The following is a 16,666-nucleotide window of genomic DNA, read 5'->3' as shown; positions in this document are numbered from 1 at the left end:
GAGCCTCAGCTAGCTTTAAAACATCACGTGGTGACTGAGGCCTCCAAGCAGAGGACATGTAAACACAGAGCTTCTCCAGTTCATTTTGTTCTCTCCGTCTTTCTTCATCGTGTCGCCTGAAATTCCCAGATTTTCTGCTTGGTTTTTGAACCTTATTCAATCTGCATCAGTTAGCTGAACTACCTCAGCAGAGGCTACCAGGACGTCACTGAATTTCAGTCATCATGGACCAGACCTCTGATCTCCCACATCGTTCCTGCCTGAGTCCAGAGGCGACCCTGAGGGAAATCCAGCTCAACTTACTGGAGTGTAAAGTCTGCTTTGAGATGTTTAACTCTCAACAGAGGGAGCGCAGACCACAGAACCTTTCCTGTGGTCATGTACTCTGTCTGGAATGCATCACAGCTTTGTCCCACCCTCTCCTGAGGAAGCTGGAGTGCCCGTTCTGTCGACAGCTGTGCAGTGTTGACAGCACCTCCCATTGCCAGGTTCTCAGTGACCTGCAGGAGCTCCTTTTGTCCCAGAAATCCTCGTCCTCCGCTCCCCCTCACAGGTCCAAAGGAGGATTTATCTCAGAAACAGCTCTGCATCTTTTTGCTGCGTTTGGGGGCTGGGGGACTCTCACCAACCCCACTGGAATCGCAGTTTTGGGCTCTGTGGGGGGAGTAGTCGTGGTGCATGATGGAGAGAAGAGAGTAGTGGTGTTTAACCAACAAGGGAGGAAGCTGCACAGTTTTGGAGAAAAAGGAACAGGTAATGGGGACATCTGTTACCCAGTGGATTTGGCAGTGAGTCCTACTGGTCATGTCATAGTGACAGATGCAGGGGATAAATCTGTGAAGGTTTTCACATCCAGGGGAATACACGTAGTGACGGTCAAAGATTGCTTCCAACTTCCTTGGGGCGTGGACACAGACTGTTGTGGGCGCATCCTGGTTTCTGACCTCCAGGCTGGCAATCTGCTCAGAATTAAAGTGAACTTTAGTCATGGCATTATCCTGGAGAGTCAAAATGTCCTAGCCAACCTTTGTTGTCCCAAAGCGGTGGCTCACTGCCAAAAAAACGGAAACACAGCAGTGTTGGAGCATCCAAGAGGAAGGCACCACAACAGAAATTTGAAGGTGTTTACGAAAGACTTCCACCTTCTTTACCAGATGGACAGCTTCAGCCTGATCCTCCAAACGTCCTTCAGGTTCAACATATCAGATGTGGCTTTCAGCAGTGATGGAGATGTGGTTGTGTCTGACTGTGATCAGGGGTTGATTTGTAGTTTAGGAAACCTTCAGAACCACCCAGTCCTGACTCCTCTTGTCGGGGTCCATCTCATTCGACCTGCTGGGTTGGTAATACTGAACAACACGCTCATCACAGTGGATGGTGGCGACCATACGGTGAAGATTTATTCTAGTAAACCCGGTGCTTGATGCAACATGGTCATTACATAATAAGAAACCAAGACAGGGTATTGGAAAAACAGATTAAAGTTTGTTTGAAGTATTTTGTTGTTTTCATGCTTTCTACTTTTAAATATTTCTGTAGATTAACTTGTCTGTTTGAAGGATACTTATTATCTGCTGGGTGTACGCTATGAGCAGGGTAATTAAGATACCCTAAGAAGTTGTGATTTATTGTTTTCTAAATTTTGCCCTTACACTGAACAGCTAAGAAGCAGTTCTGTTTGTTTAAGTATATTTTCCTGCTGTAAAGTGAACCTCCACTTCAAGCCATCTATGTGCGTTTCTTCATCTATCCGTTAACGTCTGGTGTCCTTCTGGTGCTACATTACTAATACTTAATGGCAAAATAAGAGATGAACCCCTCCCCCCGAGCAAAATCTTCAAGACAGGTTCATCCAACAATGACTAATAAATACTGGGATGACTACTTAAACCAGCCGAGTCTGATTACTGAGTGTTAAACTGCTGAAAACGGAAACAGCGGAAAATAAGCGATTGTGATGAGTAAAGCAACAACAATAACAGTGAACACAAAAGTAGAAAACAAAACAACCCTGCCACAAAAGTCCAGAAAGAACAAAAGTGACAAAACTTCACATTTAAAATTGGCACACAATGTTTAAAAGTTATAGTAAAGGCACTGAGATGCTGATTGTGTAGCAATTTTACACTATCATCCCATATTTTTGTGTGCATTGAAGAGGTCAGTGTAAGTTTTGGTAATTTGATAGTTTTATAATAAACCAGTAATGAAAAAGAAGAAAAACATGATCTGTTTTTGCATTTTTATTTTAAAAATATAAATAAATAAATGTAAAAATATAAAAACATAATAACTGAAAAATGTGCCGGTTTTACCTTCTTGTGGTCAAGAATTTAACTTAAGTAGAAATTCAATTCAAAAAATTCAATTTTCTTTTCTTCTTTCTATTTTTAATGCTGATAAGATCACTATCAGAAATAGGGTAAAAAGAATTGTCCCTTTTTCATATTTCACTTCGACTATTGTATTTTCTGTCGGTAGGAGGCGCTGTTTCTTCAGAACAAATCAATGGCGTTGCAATATATGAACGTTTTCGGATATATTTAAAAAACAGAGAAAAGCTTTTGTCTTGTCCGGATGTAAACAAATACGTATTTGACTGTTTTTGTTGAACTATGTGCTCAATCATCCCCACCATATGTGACTTCATGGAGCATCATTCTTGATATGAAGAAAAAAAAAATCTAAGTTTTACTGTTTGTGAGGACAAGCCCCAAAACTGCTATTATTTATTTATTTATTATTATTTTTTTTTTATATTAAAGTGTCTAATAATTACTGTTTTTTGCTGAGAAAACTCAATTACAACATCAACAGACTTTTAAATGTGAAAGAGTATTTCATGGGAAAGAACAAAAAAAAAAAAAAACCACAAAAAAAACAAACAAAAACGCACCTGATAAGTTATAATCTTAATAATCTGACCAAGGTTACGTAAGTTATTAACATACTATCAGAAATTTTATTTTGGTGTGCTTTGGAGATAGTTTTGCTTCATAAATCAATTTAATTTCTTTAAAGTATGCCTTAATTTATGCTCATGTTTGTTGCGTGTTTATCACTTGTCATTATGCAGTTTGCCATTTCTCTGCCGTTGCTTTTCTCCTCCCTGTTGAGGAGCGGCGCGGTGCGTAAATCCTTTCCCCTCCTTTGGCACAGCCTCTCCAGCCCTGCCAGAGGAGAGCAGTCGAGCTCCCGGTGGAAGATGGCGGTGTTAGGGATGCTGTCTGGGGCCGGAGCAGAGGGCTCGATCCGCACAAGAAGAGATCCCGGATGGATTTAAAGGAAAAAAAATGAACTTGTCCGGATCTATTTTCCTAAAAATCTGGACTCCTTGGGGGCTTTTTCCGATGAGCAGCGTCTGCTGAAAGCGGTTTTAGTCTGCCAGAAATCCGAGGCTGCTTGTCGGGGGATTTACAGACTATACATTTATAGCTCGGCGCACAGACAGACCAGACAGGGTGGGAGTTAAAAAAAAAAAAAAAGTGGACGAAAATGTCGGATACAAAGGTAAAAGTTGCTGTGAGAGTTCGGCCCATGAACCGCAGGGGTAAGTGTTCAAAACGACGATTTCCGCCCGCAAACTCCTCTCTCGTTCTCGCTTGATCTTAAACTTTTGCTTTCCTCACCATTCTCTTGAGTTATAACCCTGAAGTCATGCCCCAGTGTATTTTCAACACAGCGAAAGTAGATCAGATTCTCTGACTTTTCACATCCCCACATTCTCCCTTATTTTTTCCCACAAAACAAAAAAAACTTCTCTCTTTCTGCAGAGATTGAGCTGAATACAAAATGTGTGGTGGACATGGAGGACAACCAAACAATCCTGCAGCCTCCACCCTCAAATGCAAAAGGAGAGAACAGGTAATCAAAGCTGAAATGCAACACGTAGTTTGTTTCAGCAGATGATTATGAACGCAGTAACATGCATCGTATGACTTTTTTTGAGATCATCAGAGCTGAAGTCGTGGTAGTGGGTGAAATGTCAGAACAATATTACAAAGCCATGAGAGAGCAGTCTGCTGCAAGAAACGAGCAAACAACTATGTGTGTCTCAGAAAGGCTGCAAATGTTTTCCTTCTGAATAAAACTACACAGGTTATAGTTTGTTGAGAAACTTTAGCGTGTTTCGGCTGCATAGATGTCAGCAAATAAATACAGAGGGTTTACAGAAATACTGCACTGCTGCTGCAGAGGACACAGTGTCTGTTAGCCACCTGACTGCAACATGACACATCTTATGTCATTCGCTTGATCTTTCCAGTACCAATCATTGCACTGTAACACCTCTATAATACGTCTCGTCTAGAAAGATTCCAGAACCGTACAGTTCATCGTCCCACTTTTCTCGGTCTCCATGGCTTCCTTCAAACTCTGAACTCTGCTTATCTGTAAGTGAGGAGGACACGATCAGGAAGGGCATGGGGGGTCTCTGCTGTGTACGGTTTCAAAGCCCATCGTCGTGTTGCAAAGAGGAAATCGAGAATGGGTTCCTGCAAAGGGACAGTTGTGGAACAGGGCGGCAATGGGAAATTGAAGAACTGGAAGTGAGCAAATGTAGAACATTTGACTGAATAGAGCAGAGATCTACAACCTGCCTCTTAGTGTCTCTTCTGGTCCTCTTTATTAAGGGATTCTTAATAGCTGTTGCAAAATGGTGAAAAACTACAATGTTTTCCAAACATAAAAATAATAGACAGTTTTAGCAGATTTTATATGTTTTCTTGCAATGCATGGTTGGTATTTCCACAACAGGCCAGTACTTAAGCAGCATCAGATCATTTTTTCTTTAGTGCTTTTCATTTATCAATGTGATGCAAACTACAAGCTGTTTTTCTTTATTTTCCATAAATATGAAACCTTCCGTTGTTCTATGGCATGTTCTTTTGTTGACTGCTTTTACAGGTTTTCATAGAAATTCATAAACTGTCTTTCTTGGGTAGAGTGAGAAGGTTTTGTGGCTCTACGCTAATGTTATTTGACATGAGTGAGGGCAAAAATGGTTGCTGACTCTTGGAACAGATGAAAACTCCATTCAAACTGGTTAAATTGAAGCAAATTATCACTGTGAAATTACAGTTTCCTTATTCAGATAACTTTAGAGGACAGTGATTATTGTCAGGCTTTTAGTACTTGGTCATGCAGCCACACATCACAGTGTGGCTGCATGATATCAGAAAAATGTGATATCCTGTTGTGTTTCTGAAGGTTTTATTGATGACTATGATGTCTTTCTGCTTTGGGTTAAGTTGAAACATTAACCACAGATGGTTGACATTGTGGAAAGAAGGAAGTATTTCTATCATGGCAACATGGTTTTGTTGAAAAACCGGAGTCAGGCTACAGCTGCTATTTTTGCAGGGAAATTTCTAAATGGCTTGGGAATAAAGTTTCCTATTAAAATTTTAAACTAGCATGAAGCATGGCACTAGATAACCAACTAATATGTTTACTGCTTTCCAAACTGCTTTTTGTTGTATTGAAATTGGGCACAGTGACATTGTGGTAATGTTTGATTTTCAATATATTCTGTAGCCATGCATGCCAACAACAACTGTCTATGGTAGTGGCAGGATCATTCTGTGGGCATTTCTTTGCTGTTATACCTGTTACTGACTGTGTGTAGCACTTAGCTAAGAAACCTCTGGTCAAGCCAGGATTGGATCAGCACAGGAACAAATATAGGTCTTGGGTTTGTTCCTAGAAAAAGTCAAGGCTGCCAAAAAAGCTGCTGGGATAAGATTTAAAAGTAAATTACAGTAAACTCATTTTGTTCTGAAACATAAAATTGCTGCCTGGGATCTTAAACAAGGTGTTGCAGGTGATGTTAAATATAGCATAGTTTAAAGAAGTTGACTTTATTTGACACGAGAAGTCCAATTTGTTTCAACTGTTTAACCCCAAACCTCAGAGTGTTGCATTAAATCTCCAAATCCAGGACTAATTTATGGGGTCCTGCACCAAAGCGCCATTAGATTGGATCAGTTCTATCAAGCTCCCAGCATGCTCCATGTTTCATTAAGAGTCATCTCTGCTAAAAGTGAAGAAAGGGTGAAAGTTTCACATGATCTCTGTGCACAAAGGCTCGCTGAAAGTGTGTGATCTGCGCTGCCTTCTGATCTGACATGCTCTCCCGGTGTAATGAGGAGATCAGACTGCGTTTAGGCAAGTGATGGGTGTATGCTCATATTTCATGCCCGTTAGCAGTTGTCAAAAATGTCATATTTGTCCCACAATGAAAGCTGCGCCTCAGTCTTGCGCTCGGCTTGCTAGCTCTCCTCTGCTGTCTGTGTCACACATGATTAGACACCTGACCTGATTACCCACAGGCGCGCAAAACGTCTAACAGAATGCTGTAGTTTAGGCCTGATTGTTTTCCTGTTGTATTGATCGTTTTAAATGGACAAACAGCTTTTTAGGGTGCTCAAATATTCCCAGAGTGACTGCAGAGAACAAGAATGCATGTGAGATGTCTAGCTCTTTTCTTATGAGCTAAGGGGAATCTTGTAAATTTGTAACACTTTCTTAGTTCCCTAGTCAGCATTAAATAATGAGCTTACTGTGCCAGTAGCTCTGGTCGTTGCACTAATCTGTATTTAAAGCAATTATCAGAAGCGAGACTGCTACACAATGGCTGCCGTCCAAGCGATCAAGCTCAGAAATCAAGCTCAAAGCGCAGTTCCTTGCAAAATAATTTAAGCATTTTTAACCCTTTCACTGCGTTACAATCACAAACTATTATGTACTCTATTAAAATTCTAACAAAGTTTAAAGTATAATTACGCTATAAAACAATTTCTCGATCATTGAGTATCTCTTGGAGCACACAGTGTGTTGGGACTGCTTCAAATCCAGCAAGATAATGGGTGTCCACCTAAACTGATGAGTAGGACCAGGAGAGCATTAATCAGACAAGCAGCCCAGAGGCCCATGGTAACTTTGAAGGCGACATACGGGTCAGATGGGAGAGTCTGTCGATTGGAAAACAATTAGTAATGCACCTCCATCAATCGGGCATTTGTGGAGGAGTGGCAAAAAGAAAGCCATAAGCAGACCAATCAATAGTTTGCTTCTGTCATATAGAAGACTCTGCAAAAAGGTGAAAGGTGCTCCAATCAGATGAGTCCAAAGTGTCCTTTGTAGTCTCCATTCTAAACTTTCTGTGAGGCAGAGAACTAAAAATACACATATTCCTGAACACACCATTCACACTATGAAACATGGCATGTTTTTTACATCAGCAGTCCCAGAAATGCTGGTCAAAGTTCATGAGAAGATGGATAGAGGTAAATGCAGAGCAGTCCTGGAAGAAAACATGTTAGAGGGAGCACAAGACTTGAGGCATGGCGCAGAGTTTGACCATCCCAAATATGTTTATTATTCTAAATAATAATAATAATTTACAATAATATAAATAATTACATTAAAATTTAGGCCATACTTTAACTAGTATGGCCTAGTTAAAGTGCAGAGCAAAATCCAATTGTGAATTTGTGAACAGATTAGACAGTGTGAAAAATTGCTGATCTGAGATACCCTCCAACCAATCTTGCTGAGCTAGCTTATACAGTACCACAGCAGAGTAGAACTTTCAGTATTGTTCTAAAATCCCCAATAAAACATGTAACAAAATGTAAAAAAAAAACAACAAAAAAAAACATGTACATCATGGTTCAGGAACTGTGAGAACTTTATGCCAGTTATGTGTTACCTCTTTCCATGTTGACAAGCGAGACACAAACATATTTTACCTTATCATCCAGTGGAAGCCTTCATATCTGATTGATGTTCAGTATCAGATCCACAGGAATGTATTTCATGAAGTTAAAATATGGTGGAAAATGTTCTGTGGTTTGTTTCAGTTTCACCTTCACTTGTCTTTAATTCTTGGTGTTTTAGATTTTGATAAAGTCATTTTGGTTCTGATCCTCAGTCCAGTTTGCAGCCATACAGCTTGGATGGTTTTCACTGTATTTATGTAACATTTCTGCTCAAAGATGCAATTCAGGCATGTAATTATTCAGGATCTCAATACTGCTGCTGCTCACTGTGTGTGTGTGTGTGTTTTGGCTTCCTTGGTTTTGTAAAACCATGTAATTTTCCCGTTTTTTCTGCGTGTGGAGCCCGCAGTAGAGGGGCGGGAGTGCCCTGATCTGTGGGGCTTTGCCAGCTTTTGAAGACACCTGTCCCTGCGTGTTGGAAATGTGTCAAATTCAGAGGGTATTAGCCTGCTGAATATGGCTGCAGGGGCCATGGGAAACTTTCTCTCTCGTGGGAATGCTCAGGCAGAGCGTCAGAAAGGAAACAGCTATAATAGATATTTTTATGAACACACCACTAATCTTTGGGTGTTTGCTTAGAAATACATGGGTTTCTTGATGGAAGAAGGGGGACATCTAAACATTCTTTTAAACAGTTCTACCACCGTTTTTGCTTTGTAAAAATGTTCGCAATTCTACATTTTTATTTGCATATTCTTTCAAGTTGATTGAATTGCACAGCTTTTCCTAAAAATAAGGACTTTTTTTTATTTCCTTTGATGACTAAGCCTTATTGTCTGCTCTGCAGAGCCTTTGGCCTTCCCTCGTGAGCTCCTCACCCTTCTCCCCAGCTCTCCTCAGAAGTGAACACTAATCTCACTGAAGGACAAATCAAGCAGTTTGTGACTTCAGGCCAAAAGGTTATATTTCCCTGAGTCTCACCTTTCTGCTCGTTGGACAGAATGGCATATTTGAAACAGAAGTCTGAGAGAAGTATTTTTTCTTTCAGGTTCCAGTCATCTCTCCTTAGGTGCATAGACATAATAAATGCTGGAAGGAGCTGGGGGTGAACAGAAATACCTGAGGCGACTGTCTGTGTAGGGGGTGAGTGGTGGTGTGTAATGACAAGAAAATACCCTGCGACCCACAGAATGGGGCCATATTACACTTATGGTGCATGTTAGTCACCATGCAACAATTGAATGTATTGTTCATGGTGAAAAACACCTGAATCTCCACAATTTTGACCTAAAAAATCAAATGTTTGTCTTTTTATCCCCAAAAGTGAAATGAAAAACTGCTTTAATCTGACATTTTATGATGATCTGCAGAGGAATGTCTTTATCTGATAGTGTCTGTCCCCTAGCTTGTAATTTCCACCCTAATCTCTTCTTATCATTGGTGGTTACAAGAGCTCAATTGGGTTTATCTCCACCAGACTTTGTTGTGTTGCTTCCTTAGGTATTGTAGTCTGGTTGGTGTGGAGAGGGGCTACAATTAGAGCCTCCTCTGTTAGGATGCTGCTTTTACTGTCCTCCCACTCTTTGAATTATCCTGAACTAACACCCCCCATCACGCTTTCTGCATATTTCAATTCAGTGACTGGAAAGAAAAAAAATTGTAGGAAAATAGTGCTCCCGTTTTACAATGCTGCACATTTGGCAATGCTGCATACACTATCTGATCACTAGCTAGGCCAGAGTGCCACAGACTTTTTTGGGTATGATGCAAAATTGTGCTGCATGACCACAGGAAATGTTATGCTATACGTACACCGCACGTCTGCGTCTTCATTGCAGAATCAACAACTCAAGCACCACATCATGGACTTAACAATAAGGTCACTTAATTGCATTTTACACTGTCTAGTCGTTATTTACTTTCCTCAGGATGCTGGATGCTTGAAAATGAAACTAATGGGAAGTTTGTCTGGTTAATTTGGCTAATAACCACCTGACCACTTCTGGGAACTCACACATCATTGAAATTTAATTCTCAGACAGTCAGCTGACCTTTAACAAGAAAACATGAGAGTCACATCACAGCAGAATGAACAGAACCGTCTCAGCAGAACATTGTGAATTTCACATCCATTGATCCCAACACATGCGCTAATCAGAACTAACACACATAATTCAGAGATGTGACAGGGTGCTCTCCCTTTGTACTCAAGTATCATATTTCTTTTAGTTTTGTGTCTGATTACAACGAAAACGGCCTTTGAGGTCAAAACTCAGTATTTGGAGTTTCCCCAGCAACCCGGAGTTCTATATTTAATTTGGCTTGTGTGTGTGTGTGTGTGTGTGAAAAAGTCTGAACTATTTACAAGCACTTGCAAAGGTTTGTTGTTCATTAAACCAGTAATACACACAATTCTGTCCAACAATTATTTGTAAACATGTTCCCCTAGTGTTGGAACACATAATATGGAGAAAAATATATCGTTATTGACCCATTGTGAACTGGAAGGGGTAGATATCACCTAATCTTAACTGCAGCTGAGAGGGACTGATGTGTAAGGATGAGGCCACCTGTGAGTGCTTATGGGGGGAAGATGCCTGGTTTTACATTACAATGTTCAGGAATCTTCAACAACACCAGAAAAAGCATCTAGATTTTTCAGTATTGCTATTTTGCGAGAGATGGATCAGTGCTTCTGCTAAATATGGAGATGAGGCGACATTTCTTTAGAAAAGTCAATCACTTTGGAGGTTCTACTAGAGACTGTATAAAAAGCATTTAGTGTTCTCTGTTCATTTGTAACTACTGCCAGCACAGATGTTAGTGTTAAACTCGTAGAGGTCAGTAACTTTTGACAAAGTGTCATCATGTCTTCTAACCTCCAAATAAAATGACAATGCTGCCTTGTCCAGTGACTGACCTCAGGAATGTTCTTTTTGTCTTTCCATGCTGCTCATTTTGTGCCAATAATCAACCTTTCCACTCTGCGGGATCTTGTTCTCAGAGTCATTTGGCTCTAAAGTATTCCACATCGGCTCACATTTTCTCCATAAACCTGTGGGTTAATTTTTTTTCTTTCTTTTTTTTTTGTTTTGTTTTGGGGGTTTTTATTAAGGGGAAAGTGCTATAAGCAAAGCCCTGAAGCGGTTGCATTCACTTTGCACTGTTCACTGGTTTATTTAGAGGGTGGGATATTGTTTATGTCTTGATGCGGAATTGAGAAAAGATGGCGCCCTCCCTCTTTGTTAAGCCTGCACCTCATTAATGTCAGATGTGGCCTCTTATATGGAGGGGCAGCAGCGTATGTAAAAATCCGCATTCAGACAATTCTTCCATAATGGTTTTCTTGCATGATTCTTTGTGATGAGGCCTTTTTGAAGTTTACAAATTAGCATTTAGTTTTCATTTTAATTTAGTCACACTAAGGGGAATAAATGCCAATAACATTTTAAAGCTTTAATTTAAGGTTGTCTTAAGTATTTGCTTAGTTTCTTTAATATGTTCAGGCTCATGACTTGTGTTTTGTTTTGCCCTCAGTGAGCCAGCTTACTCTGGATTTTGTTGTCAGCAGCAGCATGCCAGGTCTATTCAAATGAGTGGCATTCAGCCGACAGAAAACGTCACAGGAGGTGTGTCCCGGCGGTAAAAGTGTCACTTCCCTTCCCCTGGAAGAAATCAAATCTCAGTGAAACATTTCGATGAACTTCACGTCTCCTCAGCTGATGTGCTGCCTTTCAGACCTTTTAAGACGTTTGGAGCACACGTGGTCTGTTTTATGCTCTGTGTTTGAATGCACACTGACGTGGACCTCAGCCTGCTGACCCGACTTGTCACTGCGGTGTCAGAAAATGGCGGAGCGGATTAAATTAGAGCCTTCCTCCATCGTATGCCACATTGTGAACATTTGTTATGGAAACTTGGAGGCCCCATGCTGATGATGGCATGATTATCATGTGTGCTGCTCGTGGCAGTGCTTTTTCATTTAGCCTGTTTTTCAAAATGCACAGTTTGGCTTTCATATTGGAACTTTGACTCATGAGGCTGGTAGGCTGTGTGTCTCCTCCATGTTTACTGCCGTTGCTTAGAGACAGCAGACAGAAAATACAAGAGGCTCCTGGGGGTTTGTTGATGACCCAAAGAGTGATATCCCTCAAGCCACTTCAAATATTTGCATAAGAAACTAATTTTAGCTTTTAGAACAGTCTAAGCTCTCCTTTGCTTCAAAAATCCTGAATTAGTTATGACAGAGCCAAAAATGTTGTTTAGAATGCTGTACTCTTGATTTTACTGGCATACTGTATTTTTAATTTGTTACGTGTTACATCTGTTCTACATTTCAGGGGAAATAATATAACTTTTATGCCTGTAAATATTGTCTAATCTGATGCTTAGTTTTGGTTACTATGCAAATCTTAAATGTGTGACATGCAAAATATTAGTTAAGATGAGTTTGATGCTTTGCTACATGTTTAGACCTCCTGAATCTCTCTAGCTTCTCTACAGAATTAAGGAGCTGTCATCGGTTTAATTAATGCTTTAGAACATCATCATATTTAGCAAATCCTCAGGTTCCTCGCATCAGCAGGTTCAACCAATGTCACTTCACCTTTCTTCAAAAAATCTGAACTAACCCTTTTAGCATTTATTAGAAATGTACTGAAAAATCATTTGTTGACCGGAATTTGCCCATTTTCATCTTGACTGGCATGAACAGCCAGCTAGAAATCAACTAATCCAATTAAGTAATCACACCATACTGGAGTGCTAATGGGTTGTGCTAACAATAACACTTAGTGGTGGAAGCTGTTATGGATGGAAGAAAAATCCAAGTTATCCATTTCTAGTAGGGTTCAGACCATTTTTGTGCATCCAACAACAAATTTAATGTGCTTTAATTCATTTTCTAGGTTTGGCAAAACTATAAATGTTCAGAACATATGCTTTGATGACTAAAGGAGGATAATTCTTATTCCTATGTTTTCTGTTTCAAAACGTCTGTCCATGTCAAAGTACATTTCTTTTACTTTACTTTTTTAAACGTGAGATTCATTACTTCAATTGCCCATTTAGATCTCAAAGAAAACTGAAAATCTGTTATCCAGAAACAACCTGGTCATACGAAACTATGATTGCTTTAAAGTAGCTTTGCTTCATATAAGCATGATGTTGATGCAGTATTGTTCCAGTTTACCATGAAACACTGATAAGAAAAGTTTCACTTAACATTTGTGAATTCATTAGATATTTGATAGATAACATTCTATAAATATCTAAATAAACAAATGTGGTTCTGTTTTTTAATGGGTTTTTTAAAAAATCAAGAATCATATAGATGATGAATTAATTTTACATATTTTGTTTTGTTAAAGACTTCTAGATATTTAACATTGACACTAGGTGTGTTATGTAATAAAGCTTAAGAGTTCGTTTTAGCAGAGGAAGCCTCCCAAGTGAGAGGCGTGTAAGGAAGAGGTTCCAGAAATTGTTTGTGTGGCGGGATCGAGCTCCCTCTGCCTGTTTTTGTCATTAGTCCACTAACTTCCTTCAGCGTTGTGTTGAAAGCATTTCCAAACATTCTTCACAGACATGTCTGACTGCAAACACTTGTCCTGTTTACTTTAAAATCACAGTTCCTGATAAATACAATAGCTTTGCTTTAGTTCGTAACTTTACATGGAACCAGACTAAATGGTCAATGGACAGATTCTGTCTGCCTCTACTGTAACACTGCCTGCTGTGTGTGCAGCAGGATGACCTCTATTGGAAACTCAAGTGTCCCATAAAACACTGAAAGCTTATTTTAAATGTTAGCTCATAGCCGCCCAGTGCACAGTCCTATAGCTCTGATGTTAAACTCCTGAGAGGTTTCCACTGCACTGCTGTTTGAAAAGTCATTGTCTCAAAGCTTGTTGGCTGCTTATGCTGGGAATAATCCATAGTTGGGGGTCAAGGGAGGTTAAAAGGGTGGAAGGGTGGGGGTAGCTGCAAGAATAGACCAAGAGGAGGGGCACAAGTATGTGACGGGGAGTGGCGGTAAAATATCTCACACTGTAGATGTGTGCATTTGCACAGGAGAAGATAATCTGCATTTTCTACTGGGATGATTAGGTATTCTCTTCAGACAGAAGTAGAAATCTTCCTAAAATATAGAACATTAGATAAACATAACTTTTTCTTTATTTATTTACATACATTTTAAAATGGATAATAATCGCTGTTTTTAATTGTCCTGCTTGCAGGGTGTTTATAGATAGTGGTTTAAATCAAATGATTTGCAAAAACATGCAAACTGTTTGCTTTGTCTAATACATCTGAGCTCAGCCTTGCATTGTAATTTTTTGTTTTGCATGGATAGATGGCTCAGTAGTCAGATGATACAGTAGATTAATCTGGTTTGTTGCCTGCTGAGCTTGAAGAGTGCAGTTTTCAGTGGCATAATAACCCAGTGGCCTTAATCCAACTCTGTAGCCACTAGGGCAGTGTGCGGGGGTTCCTCTGCTGCAGCTCTGCTCTTCATACAAATGCTCAAATGAAATAATAATAATAATAATAATTAAAAAAAACATTCCAAAACATGTTCTGTGTGATCGGAGTGTATGTAGTCATCCACAGAGATTTAATATATTTTACAGGGATCTTACTCAGTGAAAACCCAAAACTGGTTGAAATAAAAAAAAAGTCATTTTTTTCAGGGTGCATTTTACAATTTAAATCTTTCTATTTAAGCAACAAATATTAATTAACAGAACTACTATTGTCAATATAATGATAATGTTGACCTTATTAATTAAAAACAAAAATTATACTCATATAAGTCTAAATAATCCTTAATCTAATGAATTAGCCAGGATTAGCCAGGATAAAAGCTAATGTAAAAGTTGCCTTAGCATAAAACACATATTTGAAATATCTGAAACAAAAAGCTAAATTAAGAAGACATAAAAGAGTGTCCAGTTTGCTTTTAACAACCAGAGAACTCTGAAACATCCTCCTGTCTTCATGGATGTTTATCAAGTTAGATAAAAAAGAAAAAATTATGAAAGACAATTTTTCACTTAGTTAGTTTCTATGAACTGTCTCAGCATCAGGTAACTTACCTGGAGCTCTCCCTGCAGACCACACAGACCTCATGGGAGTCCCGGCCTCAGGCATCCTCTGATAAAGCTGAAGCAGCAGCTGAGCGCGTCTGCCTCCGGTGGGGTACGAATCTGATGCTATCTGGCACTTCTGGGCCAAACATGTACATTAATAGAGCCAAAACTGTGTCTTTAATAAGCTCTCAGCATCTAATGTGACATGCATGCTGGAATAATAATAGAGACCAGTGGGGTACAGTAGACTCACTGACTGATAATCAGATTCATGTACAAAACAGTGAAAATATAGTTAGAATATGCGGTGAAACACTTGTTTTTTATAGTAACATGAAGTCAGAATCTTCACCTGAAAGTGCTCTTTTAGATACGAGTATAATTACCTGAAAATCCCAATTTTAGGGAAGAATCTCTGACAGGAGACAGACTGTGCTAAAGCTTGCACGGATTCGGAGGAGCACTCGGCTTTTGGGGGGGATTAGGGAGCTTATTTCCACAGCAGAGTGGGAGAACTGGAGCCTTATGTGCTTTACCTTACTGGGAGGGGGGGAGGTTTTCGTGTTTTGATAAGGAGAGGGAGGCAGTTTAGATGAACACTTGAGTTTTAGAAGAAGTCTTTTGTTGGAATAAAAATGAGAATGTCTCAGGAAGTTATATTCTAACATCTTAAATAAATCTTGTTCCTCCCATTGTCACGCGGAGCATTCCAGGCATACCAGAGCTGGAGACATTAAATGTACACTCAACAGATTAAACAATGAGCAGGAGGCGACGGACTGCAGCAGCAACACTGTGGCGGCTCGTTTTCTGCTGCAGATGCTGAGCGGTTTATTCATAAAGTTTCACACATGTGTGTTTTAGTCCCATTTTTCATTTTATATGTGGTTTCTATAAATTTCCCTCCCTCTTAGTATTTCTTTGTTGGGCAGCATTTTGTTTTTGTGAATTACTGAGCCGGTTTATTTTTACCTGATAGACTTATGCTTTGACATCTCATCCATTGTCTGACCGTGGGAAACGAGACTGTAGTTTCAAGGTCTTGAGCTGTCTGCAGCTTATCTGTATTACAGCCTGATGTTCTTCCTGGACATCCTCTCATGTCTATAGTATGAATTGATATATGAGACCTCGTCACTGTCTTTGTCATCAGTAGTCAGTACAGGAAAAACAGATTTAAGCAGTAAAATGTGCTGTCCATAATGTTAAAACTAAGCAAAAAAAAAAAAAGCAATAGGACTTTTTTAAGTGCCAAAGAAATGTAAAAAGGCCCATTTCCTTCTGCACCTCAATCCCCCTCTGTTTAAAGTATTGCTCCTTCGTTTAAGTCATGTTTTTGCTCGAGTATGTGTTGTTAAACTGTTTATACAACTTCCTACAACTTTTCATTGGCAAGATCATTATTATTATTTTTTTTATCTCTGCTAAGGACAGTACCAATAATATTGGTACTAATAATACATTTTTTACTTGTTGTTCAAGATATCCCAATCAGGCTGTTTTGGAGTCCCTGAAAACGAGCCAAGTCATATAAGATTAGACATTATCTTTTGTTGTTGAAACAGTAAAAAGTTGGTGACAAAATGGTAATATCATTTTTGCTTTCTAGTTCAAGCCAAATGAAGGCAAAATTAGAGTCAAAATGATGACATGATGAGTTTTTAACAATGAAAAAACCAAAACTTAAAAACTGAGCCAGGAGTGGAAACGGCAAAGGAACCAGGTGAACTCATTAGTGGTGGCGAGGAACAGCTGTGGCAGAGAGGAAGCAGGAAATAAGGGAAGAAACTAATTAACACAAAGAGAGTTGAATTAAAGACAGAGAAGTAAAACCTAACACAGAGCTAAGAGAAT

General features: G+C 39.4%; 2 protein-coding genes across 5 annotated transcripts in view; both read left to right on the top strand.

Annotated features, from left to right (window-relative positions):
• The first annotated feature begins 40 nt into the window (after nucleotides 1–40).
• On the top strand, nucleotides 41–1,497 carry nhlrc1 (NHL repeat containing E3 ubiquitin protein ligase 1). Its single transcript, XM_005804681.2, has one exon. It carries the CDS (start codon nucleotides 225–227, stop codon nucleotides 1,422–1,424), a length of 1,200 nt encoding a protein of 399 aa, XP_005804738.1. The 5' UTR covers nucleotides 41–224; the 3' UTR covers nucleotides 1,425–1,497.
• A 1,666-nt stretch (nucleotides 1,498–3,163) lies between these two features.
• kif13a (kinesin family member 13A) overlaps nucleotides 3,164–16,666 on the top strand; it is a 45,094-nt gene continuing 31,591 nt past the window's right edge. For all 4 annotated transcript variants that reach the window (XM_023331127.1, XM_014470846.2, XM_023331128.1 and 1 more), the window contains exons 1-2: nucleotides 3,164–3,550; nucleotides 3,774–3,864. In XM_023331127.1, the coding sequence (XP_023186895.1) occupies nucleotides 3,496–3,550; nucleotides 3,774–3,864 (146 nt within the window). In that variant the 5' untranslated portion in view covers nucleotides 3,164–3,495. The remainder of the gene's footprint in view (nucleotides 3,551–3,773; nucleotides 3,865–16,666) is intronic.

The sequence above is a fragment of the Xiphophorus maculatus genome, chromosome 3, assembly GCF_002775205.1.
Source record: "Xiphophorus maculatus strain JP 163 A chromosome 3, X_maculatus-5.0-male, whole genome shotgun sequence".
NCBI classification, from domain to species: Eukaryota; Metazoa; Chordata; class Actinopteri; order Cyprinodontiformes; family Poeciliidae; genus Xiphophorus; species Xiphophorus maculatus.
This window is presented reverse-complemented; position numbering and strand designations above follow the sequence as displayed.